We start from the raw sequence: 18,080 nt of genomic DNA, 5'->3' as shown, positions 1-18,080 counted from the left end.
TGTCCGTGTTTGGGTGTTGGTGTATTTTCAGGAGCAGCTGGAATTTCCTTGGCTGTTGTCTTCTCAGATATTCCATCTGTTTTTAGTTAATGTGTCTGGAATCTTTGAGCTTTTCCAGGCTGTCTCCAATTATCCTTCCTGTCTGTGGTATATGGGCCTAGGTAGCTTGGTGTAGTTATACACATTGTTTAATTGTCTGTCTGCCTCCAACAAGTATTGTTGTCTGTCCATAATGACGGTGTTGCTGTCCTTGTCTTCTGGTTTTATGATCGTCTCAACACTGGACCTCAGCTCCCTGATGGTCTCTTTTTCTCTCAGGGTAACATTCTGTTTGTCTCTTGTGTTTCTGTGCTGTGGCAGAGCAGAAACTGGATTGGAGAGATTCAGACAAGGCGTTCTGAGAAGGATGGGCACGGATTTTGGAGGTGACAGCATGTTCAGGGAGTTTGGAAAGAGAGGCTGGAGATGGGGGAGTAGATGGTAAGGATGGTGGGGTCAAGGGTTTGTTTGTTGAGAAGGGACTGTTGATGGCAGATTTGAAGGACAGAGTCAGAACCTGAAGAGAGAGATATGTTGACAATGTCTGAAGACACAGGGCGTTGGATATCAGTAGTTTAGTGGGAGATTGAATGGGAATAGAGCCAGTGAACCAGGAGGTGGGGCTCATGGACAAGATGTGTCCTGAGAGGACATGAGGGGAGAAGGGAGAGAAAGTAAAGAAATGTGGGTTCAGGACTCGGGAAAGGATGAAACTTACAGACAGTTTGGCCCGGATGAGAGAGGGAAGGGAGGGAAACAGCAGAGGCAGCTGATCAGATTGTCTCCATCTTCGTGACAAAGAAACTCCATGAGCTCCTCACACTTGTTGTTGGAGGTGAGGATGGAGGAAATACAGGAGAGAGAGAGCCCAAAATGTGTGTTAGAGATATAAAAAAAAGTCAACACAGTGTGTGAGTTTGACGCAAAGCTGATTTATTTGACTTTTAATGAGAATATTAGCCCCTACAGTGGCTGAGGTTTATTACCAGTGTAAACCGACCCGAATGAAGATGGTTCAGCCCTGAATGTGAGTAACAGCAACATCCAATCACTGTCGTTACTTGTGAACTCACTAGAGTCTCAGCAGGTGGGATGAAGTTGTACATCCCTTCCCACACTCAGAGCAGGTGAATGGTCTGTCCACAGTGTGAATTCATTGGTGTACAGAGAGTTGAGAAGTTTGCACAAACCCAGTCCCGCAGTGAGAGCACCTGTATCAGTGTGAACACGTTGATGTCACGTCAGTTCCCCAGAACGTTTGTAGCACTTCTCACAGTCTGGGCATTTAAAAGGCCTCTCGTCAGTGTGAACTCGCTGGTGCGCAGTTAGTTGAGTTGATCGTCTGAACCCAGTCCCACAGTGAGAGCATCTGAAAGGTCTATCTTCAGTGTGAACACGTTGATGGGATATCAGTTTCTCAGAGGTTTTGAAGCATTTCTCACAGTTTGGACATTTAAAAGGTTCATTTTCTGTGTGGGCTCGCTGGTGTGTCAGCAGGCTAGATGAGGCAGTGAATCCCTTCCCACATTCAGAGCAGATAAATGGCTTCTCCCCAGTGTGAACTCGCTGGTGTTTCAGCAGGTCAGATGACTGAATGAATCCTTTCCCACACTCGGAGCAGGTGAATGGCCTCTCCCAAGAGTGAACTCGCTGGTGAACAGTGAGGTCAGACGATCGTCTGAACCCAGTCCCACAGTGAAAGCACTTGAACGGTCTCTCGTCTGTGTGAACACGTTGATGGCGCATCAGTTCCCCAGAACTTTTATAGCACTTTCCACAGTCTGGACACCTGAAAGGTCTCTCGTCAGTGTGAACTCGCTGGTGACTCCGCAACTGGGCTGAAGTAGTTAATCCCTTCCCACACTCGGAGCAGATGAATGGTCTCTCGCTGGAGTGAACTCGCTGGTGTGTGAACAAAGAGGATGACTGAGTGAATCCCTTCCCACATGTGGGGCAGATGAATGGCCTCTCCCCAGTGTGACTGCGCCAGTGCATTTCCAGCTTGGATGGGGAAATGAATCCCTTCCCACAGTCCCCACATTTCCACAGTTTCTCCTCAGTGTGACTGCAGTTGTGTCTCAACAGGTCAGATGATTGGCTGAAGCCTCGTCCACACACACAACACGTGTACGGTTTCTCTCCACTGTGAAATGTACTTTTTTCTTCCATGTTCAAAATCTGATGATATCAAAGTTAAGATAAATTGAGCCACTCCATTAGCTTCCCAACTGCAAACTCTCCCCTTCTAATACCCTGTGAAATTGATTTAAAATAGGTAAAAAAAAAAGGGAGTGAGAGAGAGCCCACAAAAACACAAAGACAGGTTGTGAAATTGATCTGAATGAATCTGGTAATTTCTGGGGCCGGCACTAAGAAACATTGGCCATGAAAACTGCTGGATTGTCACAAAAACCCAACTGGTCTCTATGGGAGGAAAGAGAAAGAGGTGAAGGAGAGGGATTTTTTTATATCTACAAGACATACTAAGCAAGAAGTCAGCAAAGTAAATTTGACCCCGAGCTTCATCAAGTGTGATACTGATACATAAACAGGGAAGTTATTCTGAATATTTATAAAACCTCTGGAATAATATTAAGGTCCTTGAGAAAATGCAGAGGAGATTTACCAGAATGGTTCCAGTAAAGGTGGTTGCGGGGATTTTTGATTCAGGTACACAAGATTCTGACTGGTTTCGATCAGATGGATAAAGAAAGCTGATCGTACAAGGACTAGGAGGACACAGATTTAATGTTTTGGGTAAAAACTTGATTGAACTATTTAAGATCTTGAAGGGACTTGACAGGGTGGATGTGGAAAGGGCATTTATTTCTGTGGGAGAATTTTAAACTAGGCACCACAAAGTAAGGGGTCACCTGTTTAAATTAGAGATGAAGATTTTTTTTCTCAAAGGATTGTGAGACTTTGGAACATTCTTCCTGCAAAGGTGGTTGAGGCAGAGTCCTTGAATATCTCACAGCAGAGCTAGATAGATTCTTGATAAACAAGGAAGTGGAAGGTTATCAGGAGTAGGCGGGAACGTGAAGTTGAGATTAAAATTAGATCACCACAATCCTACTGAATGGGAGAGCGGGGCTGAATGCTGCTCCTAATTTGTAGGTAAACAGTCATTTGTTTCTGTGGTGTCGTGGTTATCACATTCGCTTCACACACAAAAGGTCCCCGGTTCGAAACCGGGCCAAACACGTTGGATCTTTCTCATTAAACACATGCAAAGTCTGCATGATTTAAATTAATTGCTCAACATTATCTCAATGTTACATCAAGTCAAACGCTTCTATACAGTAAATGGCAGAATCTTTAAGAGAATTGATAGGTAGAGGGATCTGGGTGTACAGATACACAGGTCACTGAAAGTGGCAAAGCAGGTGGAGAAGGTAGTCAAGAAGGCATACGGCATGCTTGCCTTTATCAGCCTGGGCATAGAGTTTAAAAATTGGCAAGTCATGTTGCAGCTATATAGAACCTTAGGCCATACTTGGAATACAGCGTTCAATTCTGGTCACCCCACTATCAGAAGGATGTGGAGGCTTTGGAGAGAGTACAGAAAAGAGTTACCAGGATGTTGCCTGGTTTGGAGAGGCATTAACTGTGAGGAGAGGTTGGAGAAACTTGGTTTGTTCTCACTGGAACGACAGAGGTTCTGGGCCGATCTGATAGAAGGCTGCAAGATTATGAGGATAGTCAGAAGCTTTATCCCAGGATGAAGGAGTCAATTACTAAGAGGCATAGGTTTAAGATTTGAGGGGCAAGGTTTAAAGGCGATGTACAAGACAAGATTTTTGACATAGAGGGTGGGGGCCTGGAACTCGCTGCCGGGGGAGGTAGTGGAAGAGAGAGCATAGTGATTTTTAAGGGGGCATCTTGACAAATACATGAATAGGATGGGAATGGAGGGATATGGTCCCCGGAAGAGTGTTTTAGTTCAATCAGGCAGCATGGTCGATGCAGGCTTGGAGGGCCAAAGGGCCTGTTCCTGTGCTGTAATTTTCTCTGTTCTTTGTTTTGTTTTTTAGTACAGGAGATGTGGGGAAGAATGTTTTTAGACAGTGAGTGCTAATGACCCAAAACTTGCTGCCTAAGATTGGGGTGGAAATGGACATGATGAGTAATTTCAAAAGGAAATTGGATAGGCATTAGAGGAAAATAAAGCTGCAAAGAGCAGGGGAATGGGACTGGATTGCTCCAGACAGATGGCATGGACTCAATGGGCCAAATGGCCTCCTCTGTGGTCTAATGACTTCCTGGAATCTCAGCTTGTAATTCAACCCAGGGAGTTCAAATATCACTCAGGTAAATCTGGACTACATTCGCTCCATGGCCATTCTGTCCCCCCTGAGGTATGTTGCCCAGGACTAAGCATTGTTCTTCAGGTGTGGTCTAACCAGGATTTGTGAATCTCAGGGCTTTTCCAGTCACAGGAAGACCTGAAATCTTCTCTCTGACAGAATCAACAAACCTGTAACATTCCTCATTCAGATTCTGCTGACATTCAGGTCCTGTTGTGTTGAATGACTCAGTCAGATCACAATGTGATGTTTGATTTGTGTTTCCTGTCTGTCAATTCTCCACTTCCAGCACCCTGTAAATTTACAGAAACCATCACTGTCAGTCCAGGATAGAAATTCACAACATTCTCTCCTCTATAATCGCCAACTGTGATTCAATGAGTTCCTGGACATCTTATCACATCTTTTATATTGCCCCCATCCTCAACCACTAATCAGTCAACACATCAATCCCACACTGCTTTCCTAGGCCAATTGAAAAGCAAAAAGACTCATCACTTTTACAGGATAATGACTGATGGTCAACCAAACAACCTTTATCTATTGTCAATATTTTAATAGCAGGTGAAACAAAATGTTCAAAGAAAAATTACAAAAAAGTATATTTTTTAATGTCCGAAGAATTTTCCAGAGAAGCAGGTTTGAACCCCACAGTCCAAAGATGTGTGGGTTAGTTGGATTAGCCATGCTAAATGCACAGGGTTACAGGGATAGGGCTGCGTGGTGGGCCTAGGTAAGCTGCTTTGTTGGAGAGTCAGCACATAACTGATGGGCCAAATGTCTTCTTTCTGCTCTGTAGGGATTCTATGATCCTATGGTGTAGGAGATGGTGAATTTTGAATTTAATTCACATCTGGAATAAAAAGCCTACTGATAACCATGAAACTATTGTTGATTGTTGCAAAAACACATCAGGTTCACTAATGTCCTTTAGGGAGGGAAATCTGCTGTCCTTACCAGTCTGGTCGATGTGTGACTCCAGATTTCCAGCAGTGTGGTTGACTCTTAAAACGTCCTTTGAAATGTACTCAGTTCAAGGGTAAATAGGAGTGGACGATGAATGCTGGTCCAGCCAGTGATACCCACATTGTGTGAATAAATTAGGAGAAACATCTGCCATCCTTACCCAGTCTGATCTAAATATATCTCCACAGCAATGTGGTTGACTCTTAAAATGTCCTCTGAGATGGCCTAGCAAACCACTGGGTCCAAGGACAATTAGACTCATCTTTTTGTGCAATTAGATGTACATTAACACTGCAATGAAGTTACTGTACAAATCCCCTTGTCGCCACACTCCGGCACCTGTTCGGGTACACAAAGGAAGAATTTAGCAGGGCCAATGCACCTAATCTGCACATCTTTGAACTGTGGGAGGAAACCAGAGGAAACCCAAGCAGACAAAGGGAGAATACGTAAACTCCACACAGACAGTGACCCAGGCCGGGAATCGAACCCAGGTCTCTGATGTTGTGAGGCAGCAGTGCTAACTACTGTGCTGTCGTGCCGCAAGGACAATTAGGGATGGACAATAAATGCTGGCCCAGCCAGCGACTCCCACATCCCATGGACAAATAAAAAATTCCTGGAGACTCCAGTCCAATCCGGGAGAGTTGGTAACTGGTCCAGACTCATAGCGCATGCGCCCTGCTGTATATTGTTCCTATAAAGATGGCGGCCGGTAACCCGGGCCTGGAGCCGCTCAGCTCCGACTCTATTCGGTGCCCGATTGAAACGGTACCGGGAACATATTATCTGGATTGAGGCATTCACAAGGTGTTTTATGAAGCCTCCCAGCCCACTCCGCTGCTTCTATCCCTCCCCGGTCACCCAGCGGCTCCATTACTGAACCTCACTCCATTGTTTCCGGCTCCTCGCAGTTCCAGACACAGCTCGGAATGCGCATGCTCCGGTCAGAGTCAGACACTGCGCATGTCCCAGTCAGAGCCAGGTATCGCGCATGTGCAACAATTGCAGTAATGTGGATAGGACACATTCACACCCGCAGAGAATGTTGGGTAATCACCTCGCCATTCAAACCTACGTTTTTCAATAGAAAGTACGATTTGCAATCTGATTATGATTGATACCATTGGGTCAAGGGTCAAGTGTGTTAAATCAATTCATATAGCAATTAAGCAGCAAAGGCCTTCCACCAGAGTGTTGTCCTGGGTGTGACTGACAACACAACAAACACCTACAGTTAGATGTGAACTTGTTGAGATGAACAAGTGATTTGTGTGCTCCTAGATAGAACAGTTAAATTGCCCTCGCCAATAAGAATGCTGAAATTGGATCAAATGCTTTGAACTTTTAAAGTTGGTGTTAACCACTCAGCAAATCCCTTTGCAAACGTTAAGTGTTTGAGTGGTCTTCCTCTGGTGTAATTGTGCTCTCTGTCAGTAATTGGAAAGACTGTGTGAATCCATTTTCACATTCAGCTCGGAAATAATCTCTACCCCAGCATTCTCCCTTTCTCTGGATGGGGTAACTATACTGTGTAGTAATGCAGTGCTATTAATACAGTCAGTAGAAGATTATCTGTTGTTGGGCGTTCAAATATCTGGTGTCTGAAATCACAAGATTCAATATTTAGAGTCAACAAGATGAACAAGGAAACACACCAGGGCCCAATACTCCAGCTAGATATTCACAGAAGAAAGTCATCGAGTGGACAGAACAGAGGAAGATCCCAATTCAGTTAGGCCACACATGGAATATAGTATTCAATTCTGGTTACCACACTACCAGAAGGATGTGGAGGCTTTGGAGAGGATATACAAAAGATTTATCAGGGTGTTGCCTGGTATGGAGGGCATTTGCTATGAGGAGAGATTGGAGAAACTTTGTTCTCACTGGAGTGACAGAGATTGAGGGGAGACCTGATAGAGGTCTACAATATTATGGGAGGCATGGACAGTTAGAAGCTTTTTCTCAGAGTGAAAGATTCAATTACGAGGGAACAAGGTTAAAAAGAGATGTATGATACAGATTTTTTTACACAAAAAGTGGTGGGTGCCTAGAACTCGTTGTCAGGGGTGGTAGTGGAAGCAGATACGGTAGTGACTTTAAAGGGTGTCTTGACAAGTACATGAATGAGATGTGAATAGAGGGATATGGTCCCCAGAAAGGTAGGGAGTTTTAGTTAAGTTGGGCAGCATGGTTGGTGCAGGCTTGGAGGGCCATAGGGCCTGTCCCTGTGCTGTTATTTTCTTTGTTGTTTATAAGAAACCCTCCAATCATTTGTGAATATCTTTCAAATGCTGACAGGTTGCAAGTCCCAGTTTCCATTATACTGAATCAATGGAAGGTGAGAGAGCAGTTATCCTGGAACTATTAAATACAGTAGCTAGTTCACAGCTAGAGTATTCAGCACCGTTCTAGTTAGGGAGTGGTTAGCCAGAGAGTGTGGCTCAGAAGGTCCCAGTTCCTTAACAGAGATTTCAAGAACTAAGGGTCAGAGAGGTAAAGCAATTGGCAGAAGGATTAGAGAAGTGTGGAGATGTTTTCACCCAGAGTGTGGTGGGGTATCAAACTCACTCTCTGAAAGGGTAGTGGAGACAAATGTTCACATGCAGGAGATAGTCATATATGGACTTGACAGGCTGTGTTCTCTAGGACCATCAACCTATACCTGGAAGGTGGTACTGGACTGGATAGCTCATTTTCATCTGTTATAAACATGATGGACTGAATGGCATCCTGTAGTGTAAATTTCTTAGATTCTGTGATGACAAGTGATCCTCATGATTTCACCCAAGCCAGATCTCAGCGCACTCATTTACTCCAAGTATTGATGTGATGGTTTGGTAGCTGCTGTGTTAGTTATTTAAATTTTATACCTTGGTGCTTTGGCTTCAGTCGTAATTGAATCACAAAACATGATTATGTTTATGCAAGAGCAGACTTCAATGGTGGCTATTTTACCCAGCATTCACAGGGAATCAGAATATGATCCAGCCCCTCAACAGACTTTGCGCATGCGTACTGTCGATCTAAAGTGCATGCGCAGTGGGTGTTGCTGCTGCAGTCGCAGCAAGGTGGTTTTATTGGCTCCGGGTTTCCAGGGAAACGGCTTATTCTGGAGGGTAATGGAGGCGGCGGCGGGATGGGGAGGCTTCAAAAGCACCCAGTGGAGACAGGAAACCCCGAATAATAAGTGCTCGGTGCTGCATTCGTACCATTCGGGGTCGCGACCACAGATGCCTGAGTTGGAGGCCCCGAGTTAACGGCAGCCATTTTTACCGGGGCGATGGACAGCAGTGCGCATGCGCGGTGCTCCCTGACAGCAGGAGGAGAGAATGTTGAGCATTTCTATCCTGGACTGACAGTGATGGACTTTGGAAACTCCTTTTACAGGGAGTTAGAGGGGAGGATTTACACACAGAAAACCCAACCCAAGAGAAACGTTTCTCGCTTAATTTCTATGCTTGACTGACGGTGATGGTTTTTTTACAGCAAATTTGACCACAAAATTTGAAGGGAAACTCAAACCAGACAGATCAAAACCCGACAGAGTCCACTCCATTCGTCAGAACCTGAATGTAAGTATGTCTGTAGAAAACGATCCAAACACTGGTGTGACTGGAAATAGGAAACAATAATGTCATGGAAGGATTTGCAAAAAAGGGATCCAAAACTTCACCACATCCTTGAGTGAAGAAATCCTTCATCATCTGAGCTTTCTCTCCATTTTTCCAGCCTGTTCCAATAAGTCTTGACTCCCTTGTCATTCAAAAACTGTCCAACTGATCTTTGAATATATTCAATGCCTCCACTAGTCCCCATGGAAGAGGAAGCCAGATACCAACAATTCTCTGAGGGAAGAGATTTGTCCAAATATATAATCTAGCTCCAGTCCAATGTTACACAATCAGATAAGTGCATTTTATTACAGAGCCATAAATAATATATCTAATCTCTACCATATAACAATATCAGACACGTCACTGTCCTATATTTGTATACTGACCCCTTTAATATATTTCAGAAATGAGATGGGCACATGAAGGAAATAAACTTGCAGGGGAAAGGGAATATAGAAGGGGAATGGGACTGACTGGATTGTTTGACAGAAGTCGGCATGGACTTGAGTTACTGAATGGATTCCTTCTGTGCTGTAATGACTCGATGAGTGGAAACATATAACAGAGCTACAGTGATTCCTATTGGCTGATTCAGGCAGGGCTCTATTGTGGTATCACAATGGAGAAGTTATCCAATGAGCTTCAGAGTGAAACTTCCTCCTCTGGGCAACATCTGGGAGGAAATCAATGTTTCCCCCTTTCCATTTCTTTCCTCATTCTGGGGGAAACTGGGGACTTGCAGCAACTGAAGGCAAAGGAAGTGAGTCCAGTCTGTACATTCCACTCATTTTTAGTCCAGTCATACGGGCATAGCTCTGTCTGGCAGCCTGCATGGAGATTTTCAGCTATGTGTCTCCAGGACAGGAAGCAATGAGCATGGATCTGTCAATCAGCCTCAATCAGCACCTTCAGGAGAATTGGGAGGCTGAATATTATATACAGCAGAGTGAGAATGGAGGGAGTTTGTGGGATGGAGATTTACAGCTTTTGGAAAATGAGAGAGGAAAGAATGTTCCATAGAAACTAGAATTGTCTGTTCTGGATTTCTATCCTGTATTGACACTGATGACTTGTGTCAATTTGTTTTACAGGAATCACAGGCTGAAATCTCAAACATGAGGTTTAGATCTGGCAGAGTCATATTCCTCGGGACCTGAATATCATCGGCCATTGAGTCTGGAAGGAGATTTGAAAAGATTTCAAACATCAGTGTGACTGGAAAAGCATCACACACTGCCAAATTCAAGTGAGTGTGTCCAGTGACTGACTGAAGAGCTTTAACCTGTTACACAGCCTGAATAAATATCACACCATTCACACTGTGTGGACGAGGCTTCAACTGATTAAACACCCAAGGGAGAGGCAAGGGCACCTGCACCATGGAGAAACCATGGAAATGTGCAGACTGTGGAAAGAGATACAGATACCCATCTCTGCTGGATGCTCATCAGCGTAGCCACACTGGAGAGGGGCCGTTCATCTGTTCTCAATGTGGGAAGGGATTCATTCGGTTCCCCCACCTGCAGTCACACCAGCGAGTTCACACTGGAGAGAAACCTTTCACCTGCTCTCAGTGTGGGAAGGGATTCACTCAGTCATCCAACCTGCTGACACATCAGCGAGTTCACACTGGAGAGAGACCATTCACCTGCTCTCAGTGTGGGAAGGGATTCAACCAGTTATCCATTCTGCAGACACACCAGCGAATTCACACTGGGGAGAGGCCGTTCACCTGCTCTCAGTGTGGGGAGGGATTCACTCAGCCATCCAACCTGCGGACACACCAGCGAGTTCACACTGGAGAGAGACCATTCACCTGCTCTCAGTGTGGGAAGGGATTCACTGACTCATCCAGACTGCGGAGACACCAGCGAGTTCACACTGGGGAGAAGCCATTCACCTGTTCTCAGTGTGGGAAGGGATTCAACCAGTTATCCAATCTGCGGACACACCAGCGAATTCACACTGGGGAAAGGCCTTTCACCTGCTCTCGGTGTGGGAAGGGATTCACTGTGTTATCGACTTTACAGAAACACAAGCGAGTTCACACTGAGGAGAGGCCATTATCCTGATCTCAGTATGGGAAGGGATTCACTCGACTATCCCACTTGTTGAGACATCAGCGTGGTCACATTGGGGAGAAACCATTCAGCTGCTCTGCATGTGGGAAGGGATTCAGTGATTCAACCAGCCTGTGGAGACACCAGTGTGTTCGCACTGGGGAGAAACCGTTCACCAGCTCAGTGTATAGAAAGGGTTCAGAATTTCATCCCAGCTGCTGAGACACCAACAAGTTCACGAGTGATATTCGGGGTTGGATTCTGCTGTTACTGTTTCAGCTCTCAGTTACATCCAGGACTGCATTTTGTTCATTCTCACAGCAGGTCAATGGGGAGGGTTTCTTTCTGCTGGACTGGCTGGTCTCATGGCTTTGCCTCCAGTGGGCTGATGCTCTTTGAGCTTTGTTGCAATTGCCTGGTTTCAGATTTAACAAGAATCACAGAGTGACAGGGTGTTAGGAAGGTCAGAGATATTTAGTCAGTATTTCTGTTTGAAACCCCCCAGATGCCCATCCAATTTCCTTTGTAATTGATTGTTTCCACTTCCTCCACCCTCGTAGGGAGCGGGTTCCAAGTCAATACCATTCGCTGCAGCAAAATATTCTTCCTCACATTCCTCCCCCTGCATCTCTGACTCAAAACCTTAAATCTGTGTCCCCCCTCATCCTTGTCCCATCAGCGAATGGGAACAATTTTTCTTTATCCACTTTATCTAAATCTGTCAGAATCTTGTCCACCTCTATCAAATCTCCCCTCAACCTCCTTTGCTCCAAGGGGAACAACCCCAGCCTGACATTGACAATAAAGAACAAACTAACAGAATATGTTAATACCTGAAATCAAATGGGAATGTTGAATTTCTGTTTTAAAGATATTGTGAATATATTGTCCTGGACAATAATGAAATTGGGATAACTGACCTTGGGTGTGGTTGAATGGAATATATCAATCTGGTATCCACCAACAGTTAGTGAAAGTCTGGAATGAGTGGCTGAAAATCACTCCAGTAGCACTGTGGATGTATTTACAGGCATTGTAGCAGTTCAAGAAGGCAGTGTTGGGGTTGACCATGGCTGAGGCAGCTACATACAGACACATATTCTGTTATAATTGAAGGACTGCAGATTGAATGTGAAGCATTATGGGACTGGACTGTCTTGACCATATTTCTGTGACAACTCAGTTCCTGCAATTACGGACCATTAAAGCTGCTTAGCAGGGCCTCAATGGAGGACCTGGTGAGAATATTTACTCGGAATGAGTTGGAATTAAACTTATCCCAGGACCGGCTGGTGTTCAGCAGCTGAGATACCCGAATCTGTAAAAAGGGGGGTCTGACCAATCAACAAACAGTGGTAGGTTATTGATTAAGAAAATAAGAAGCATTCTCAGGCATTGTTTAAATTAATTTATCCTAAATTTGTGATAAAAATGGTGACTGATTTGTGACCCGATGGTCAGTGAAGTGACGGTATACTCCAAGTAGCACTGGACTGAAAACAGACCCTCTGAGAGTAGATCCGAATGGTTATTATCTTACCCCATCATGGCCAGTGAAAAATCAGAGCTCGAGTGGGGACGAGACAGGTCTCTTACCTGCCATTTGGAAACTAAGAACACAAAACCTATCGATAAAATGGTTCGAGAATAGAGCCATTTCGAGTCTGGATGACACTTCATAAGAGCTCTGATAAAGGGTCATCCAGACTCAAGACATTGGCTCTATTCTCTCTCCACAGATGCTGTCAGACCTGCTGAGATTTTCGAGCATTTTGTGTCTTTGTTTCAGATTCCAGCATCCGCAGTATTTCACTTTTATGATAAAATGAGATTTGGAATCCCCTCGATCCTCCCCCAAAACAGAGGGAGCGGTGGGAGAGGAAAAAAAGGGTAAGAATGAAGAAGTCTGTCTTCTGATTCTCCGAGCCCATGTAGAATTAACACAATGAGTGAATCAGTTTATAAAGCACAAAAGTTACCCATCCCTAACAATAACTGATCAAATTACAATAATTAGGTTGAGGAATGTAACAAAAAAATGAATAGATGAAGTTTAAAATCAAGTTTGTTTTGTTGCTAGAAAAGTTTTTTGAAATTATGTAAAGTGCCATAATTGCGTGCCAAGTTTTTTCTGTTCACTCCCCACCCCTTTAGGCTGTGTAGAAAAGTTAACCCTTTCAGCATTCAGTTAATTTATTTTTAAATCACTCGGCAACTCATGTCTATTTTTGTTTATAATTGTGGATTTATTCCAACCAGTTAAATCTGGAAATTTTAAATGTAGCCTGGAGGAATTTGGAATAACTGTGAGAATTCTGTCACTGTCATCTCAACCCCAGATAAAGAAGAAAAATTTACAGGTGGTAATGGTAACTCAATAAACTGTTTGTCAATTGAATCAGGGTTGAGTGTTGAATGATTTTTCTGAGTTCATTGCCCCCAACACATTGGGTACATTACCACTGGAGACCAGGTATTGCCAAAACCTTCAGACAAGACAAACACTCACAAAAGCCAGTGTCCCAGTTTAAAGACATCTTTTATTTGACCAACGATCGAAGGGAAACTTTATTGGACTGTGTAATACCTCTCTAGAACAGAAGCATCCTGATCTCTGCAATAACTCTGACATAAAATGCTTAGGATAGATCAATTATACATTCTTCATGTCAAATTCTCCCACCTTTCATTAGGTGTGAATCAATCATTTTCCATACAAAAAATCATTAATTACATATGTCATATACTTCAGCCAATTGCATTTTATCCTCTGACACAATGGGTTTAATTTGTCCATAGAATCCGGACACTTCCTCCCCCTATTGCTGACTCCACTTCCTCTATTGCTTAGCAACCCCAGACGCTTAGCTATAAAGATCAAAGTTACTGTTCCCACCGGCTCTTACTCTGCCACTGACCAACCACACAAATGCAGATTTTCATGCCTGAGAAGGCACTGTCTGATGTGGACAGTGTGATTGAATCCTATTCATGGAGCTGCCTTGAAAACCTTTCTGTTAGAAACTTCACTGACAAATGTTGGCAAATTCTGTGGCTCCATTCCCGAGTTCCCATTGGTCAATTCCCCGTAATCAGACAATGGGGGGCGGAGCCTCACGTGGGGGGTGGGCGGGACTTTGCCCTCCGACCGTGCTGAGCTGTTGTCCAATGGGAAAGGCTAGAAGACCCGGACAGACAATGGTCGGCGCGTGGACTTTGTCCCGGGCCCCGCCCCGCATCTGCACATGCGCATTCACTCAAAACCTGCACACGCGCACTTGTAATTCGCCGCCCCTCACCAGCTCTGACCAATGGAAAGAGTTGGAGGACCGGAAAACCTCAGGTCCTCCTACCAATCAGAGCGTGGGCCTTGTGTGAATGAAGATGAAGCTTCAGGCAGACTCAAAGTTCCTCTTGTGGCCAACACCTGTGAGTAAAACACTTTCTTTTCTCATTCTGTGGTTAACTGGGGACTTGCAGCAACTGAAGGAAGAGGAAGTGAATCCAAGGAGGCTGCAGACGGGAAAGGTTGGCTCAGGTCTCTTTCTTAAAGAATCGGCATCCTTTGCTCCCTCAACTTGGCTCATTTAATTGTCTGGCTGAAAGGATGGTCTCTTTCCTGATCTTCACATTTAAAGGCTGGTTTCCACCAGAGATGCCTGACATTTAAGGGAATAATAAACTAATATAGGGCAGCAATATGTTTAGTTTTGTTTTATTGTACAAATTGGATTTTATTTATGGTCTTGCAATAAAGTACATTTATTTGAAGAGAAAGTGGGATTTCTTCACTCAACATGTGGTGAAGTTTTGGAATTCTTTACCCCAGACTGTAAAGCTCAGTCATCAAGAATAGTCAAGTGAGGGTTTGATAGGTTTCTAGATATTCAAAATATCAAGAGATCCAGGGGAAACTGTGGGGAAAATGGTGCTAAGGTACATCTGTGTGGCATGGTGGCTCAGTGGTTATCACGGCTGTCTGAAAGCATCAGGGACCTGGGTTCGATTCTTGGCTTGGGTCACTCTCTGTGTGGAGTTTGCGTGATCTCGCTGTGGATTTCTTCCAGTGCTCTAGTTTCCTCCCACAATCCAAAGATGTGTGGATTGGATTGATTGGCCAAGATAAATTGCTCCTTAGTGTTGGGGGATTTGAAGTGTAAATATGGGGGTTTACAGGGATTGGATCTGGTTGGGATTGTTGTTGGTGGAGGCTCGATGGGCCTAATGGCCTCCTTCTGTCCTGTAGATTCCATGATTCTATGAATGGTTGAGCAGACTCAAATCACTGATTGCAGCTCCTTTTAGTTATGATTTCTGTGTGCTGGACAGGAAGCAGTGAGCATGGATCTGTCAATCAGCCTGAATCAGCACCTTCAGAAGAACTGGGAGGGTGAATATTAGATACAGCAGAGTGAGAATGGAGAGAGAGTGTGTGGGATGAGATTACAGCTTTTGGGGAATGAGAGAGGAAAGAATGTTCCATAGAAACTAGAATTGTTTGTTTTGAATTTCTATCCTGTAGTGACAGTGATGGCTTTTGTAAATTCCTCCTACAGGAAATCAGAAAGTGAAGATTTACAGACAGAAATCTCAAACCACATGCCACGTCAACATCTGACAGTATTCAACTGGACCTGAATATCATCAGCCTTTAAATCTAAAAGAAGAAATATTTCTCTGTTCTGTCTGCTTCAGAAGATTTTAAACATCAGCATCACTGGAAAAGCACCGAGACACACACGCACTCAACCGAGAGCGTTCCAGTGCACTGAGTGTGGAAAGAGCTTTAATCAGTTACACAGCCTGAAAGTACATTGCAGCATTCACAGCGGGGAGAGACTGTACCCGTGTTCTGTGTGAGATTTAACTGATTGTTTAACCTGGAGAGTCACAAGAACACCCACACCATGGAGAAACCGTGGAAATGTGGCGATTGTGGGAAAGGATTCAAAGCTCCTTGTGATCTGGAAATTCATCGGCGCAGTCACACTGGGGAGAGGCCGTTCACCTGCTCTGTGTGTGGGAAGGGATTCACTTTGTCATCCAGCCTGCAGAGACACCAGCAAGTTCACACTGGGGAGAGGTCGTTCACCTGCCCTCAGTGTACAAAACGATTCAGTCAGTTATCTAGCCTGCGGACACACCAGAGAGTTCACACTGGGGAGAGGCCATTCACCTGCTCTGTGTGCAGGAAGGGATTCAGTCGGTTATCCAACCTGTGGACACACCAGCGCGTTCATACTGGGGAGAGGCCATTCACCTGCTCTCAATGCGGGAAGGGATTCACTCAGTCGTCCAACCTGCGGACACACCAGCGAGTTCACACTGGGGAGAAACCGTTCACCTGCCCTCAGTGTGGGGAGCGATTCACTCGATTATCCATTCTGCGGACACACCAGCGAGTTCACACTGGGGAGAAACCATTCACCTGTTGTCAGTGCGGGAAGGGATTCACTGACTTATCCAACTTGCAGAAACACCAGCGAATTCACACTGGAGAGAGGCCCTTCACCTGCCCGCAATGTGGGAAGAGATTCACTGACTCATCCAGCCTACTGACACACCAGCGAGTTCACACTGGGGAGAGGCCATTTATCTGCTCCCAATGTGGGAAGGGATTCAGTGTTTCATCCGCCCTATTGAGACACCAACAAGTTCACGAGTGATTACAGCGGTTGGATTCTGCTGTCACTGTTTCTGCTCTCAATTACATTCAGAACTGGATTTTGTTCATTCACACAGTTGATCAATGAGGAGGGTCAGAGGGTTTCTTTCTGCTGGACTGGCCGGTCTCACAACTTTGCCTTCAGTGGGCTGATGCTCTTTGAGTCTTGTTGCGAAGACCTGGTTTCAAATTTCATACAGTTCACAGAGTGACAGGGTGTTAGGAAGTTCAGAGATGTTTAATCAGCATTTCTGTTTAAAACCCCCCAAATGCCCTTCCAATTTCCTTTGTAATTATTTATTGTCTCCACTTCCTCCACCCTCATAGGCAGTGAGTTCCAGGTCATTACCATTCACTGCATCAAAATATTCTCCTCACATCCCCCTGTGCATCTCAGACTGAAAACCTTAAATCTGTGATCCCCTTGTCCTTGCCTAACAGTGAATGGGAACAACTTTTCTTTGTCCACCTTATCTAAACCTGTCAGAATCTTGTCCACCTCTATCAAATCTCCCCTCAACCTCCTTTGCTCCAAGGGGAACAACCCCAGCCTGACATTGACAATAAAGAACAAACTAACAGAATATGTTAATACCTGAAATCAAATGGGAATGTTGAATTTCTGTTTTAAAGATATTGTGAATTTATTGTCCTGGACAATATTGTCTAGTGAAAGTCTGAAATGTGTAGCTGGAAATCCTTCCCTAACAGCACTGTGGATGTACTTACACTGTGGGTGTACTTGCACCTCAGGCATTGTAGCAGTTCAAGAAGGCAGTGTTGGGACCATGGCTGAGGCAGCTACATACAGCCACATATTCTGTCACAACTGAAGGACTGCAGACTATGGGACTGGACTGTCTTGACCACATTCCTGTGACAGCTCAGTTTCTGCAATTACAGACCATTAAAGCTGCTGAGCAGGGCCCTGACAAAGGACCTGATGGGAATATTTACTCGGAATGAGTTGGAATTAAACTTATCCCAGGACCGGCTGGTGTTCAGCGGCTGAGATACCCGAATCTGTAAAAAGTGGGGTCTGACCAATCAACAAACAGTGGTAGGTAGTTGGTTAAGAAATTAAGAAGCATTCTCAGGCATTGTTTAATTTATCCTAAATTTGTGATTAAAAACAGTGAGGGACTTATGACCCAACAGTGGGTGAAGTGACGGTATACTCCAAATAGCACTGGACTGAAAAGCGGACCCTCTGAGAGTAGATTCTAATGGTTATAATCCTACCCAAACATGGCCAGTGAAAAATCAGAGCTCGAGTGGGGACCGGACAGGTCTCTTACCTGCTACTTGGAAACTAAGAACAAGAGACTTATTGATTGATTAAATTATTCGAGAACAGAATCAACGTAGATTGGTTGGGACATTTGATTGTGTTAAGAGCGAAATTTCAAAGTTCAATTTTACA

General features: G+C 44.6%; 3 protein-coding genes across 3 annotated transcripts in view; 2 read left to right on the top strand and 1 right to left on the bottom strand.

Moving 5' to 3' along the window:
* Positions 1–6,234, bottom strand: part of LOC145335571 (uncharacterized) — a 16,288-nt gene extending 10,054 nt beyond the window's left edge. The window contains exons 1-3 of the mRNA XM_080181377.1: positions 6,203–6,234; positions 4,517–4,639; positions 1,280–2,217 (exon numbers count right to left, since the gene is read on the bottom strand). Of these exons, the coding sequence (XP_080037503.1) occupies positions 1,280–2,217; positions 4,517–4,525 (947 nt within the window). The 5' untranslated portion in view covers positions 4,526–4,639; positions 6,203–6,234. The remainder of the gene's footprint in view (positions 1–1,279; positions 2,218–4,516; positions 4,640–6,202) is intronic.
* The window catches only part of LOC145363729 (uncharacterized), a 356,716-nt gene that overhangs the window by 46,964 nt on the left and 291,672 nt on the right, over positions 1–18,080 (top strand). The gene's annotated exons all lie outside the window — the stretch shown is intronic.
* The window catches only part of LOC145363621 (uncharacterized), a 22,958-nt gene extending 4,878 nt beyond the window's left edge, over positions 1–18,080 (top strand). Inside the window, 3 exon segments of the mRNA XM_080218804.1 lie at positions 10,356–11,175; positions 15,757–15,801; positions 15,879–18,080. Of these exon segments, the coding sequence (XP_080074930.1) occupies positions 10,356–11,175; positions 15,757–15,801; positions 15,879–16,658 (1,645 nt within the window). The 3' untranslated portion in view covers positions 16,659–18,080.

This window comes from Carcharhinus amblyrhynchos, unplaced genomic scaffold, assembly GCF_965287045.1.
Source record: "Carcharhinus amblyrhynchos unplaced genomic scaffold, sCarAmb.v2.hapA scaffold_39, whole genome shotgun sequence".
Classification (NCBI taxonomy): Eukaryota; Metazoa; Chordata; class Chondrichthyes; order Carcharhiniformes; family Carcharhinidae; genus Carcharhinus; species Carcharhinus amblyrhynchos.
This window is presented reverse-complemented; position numbering and strand designations above follow the sequence as displayed.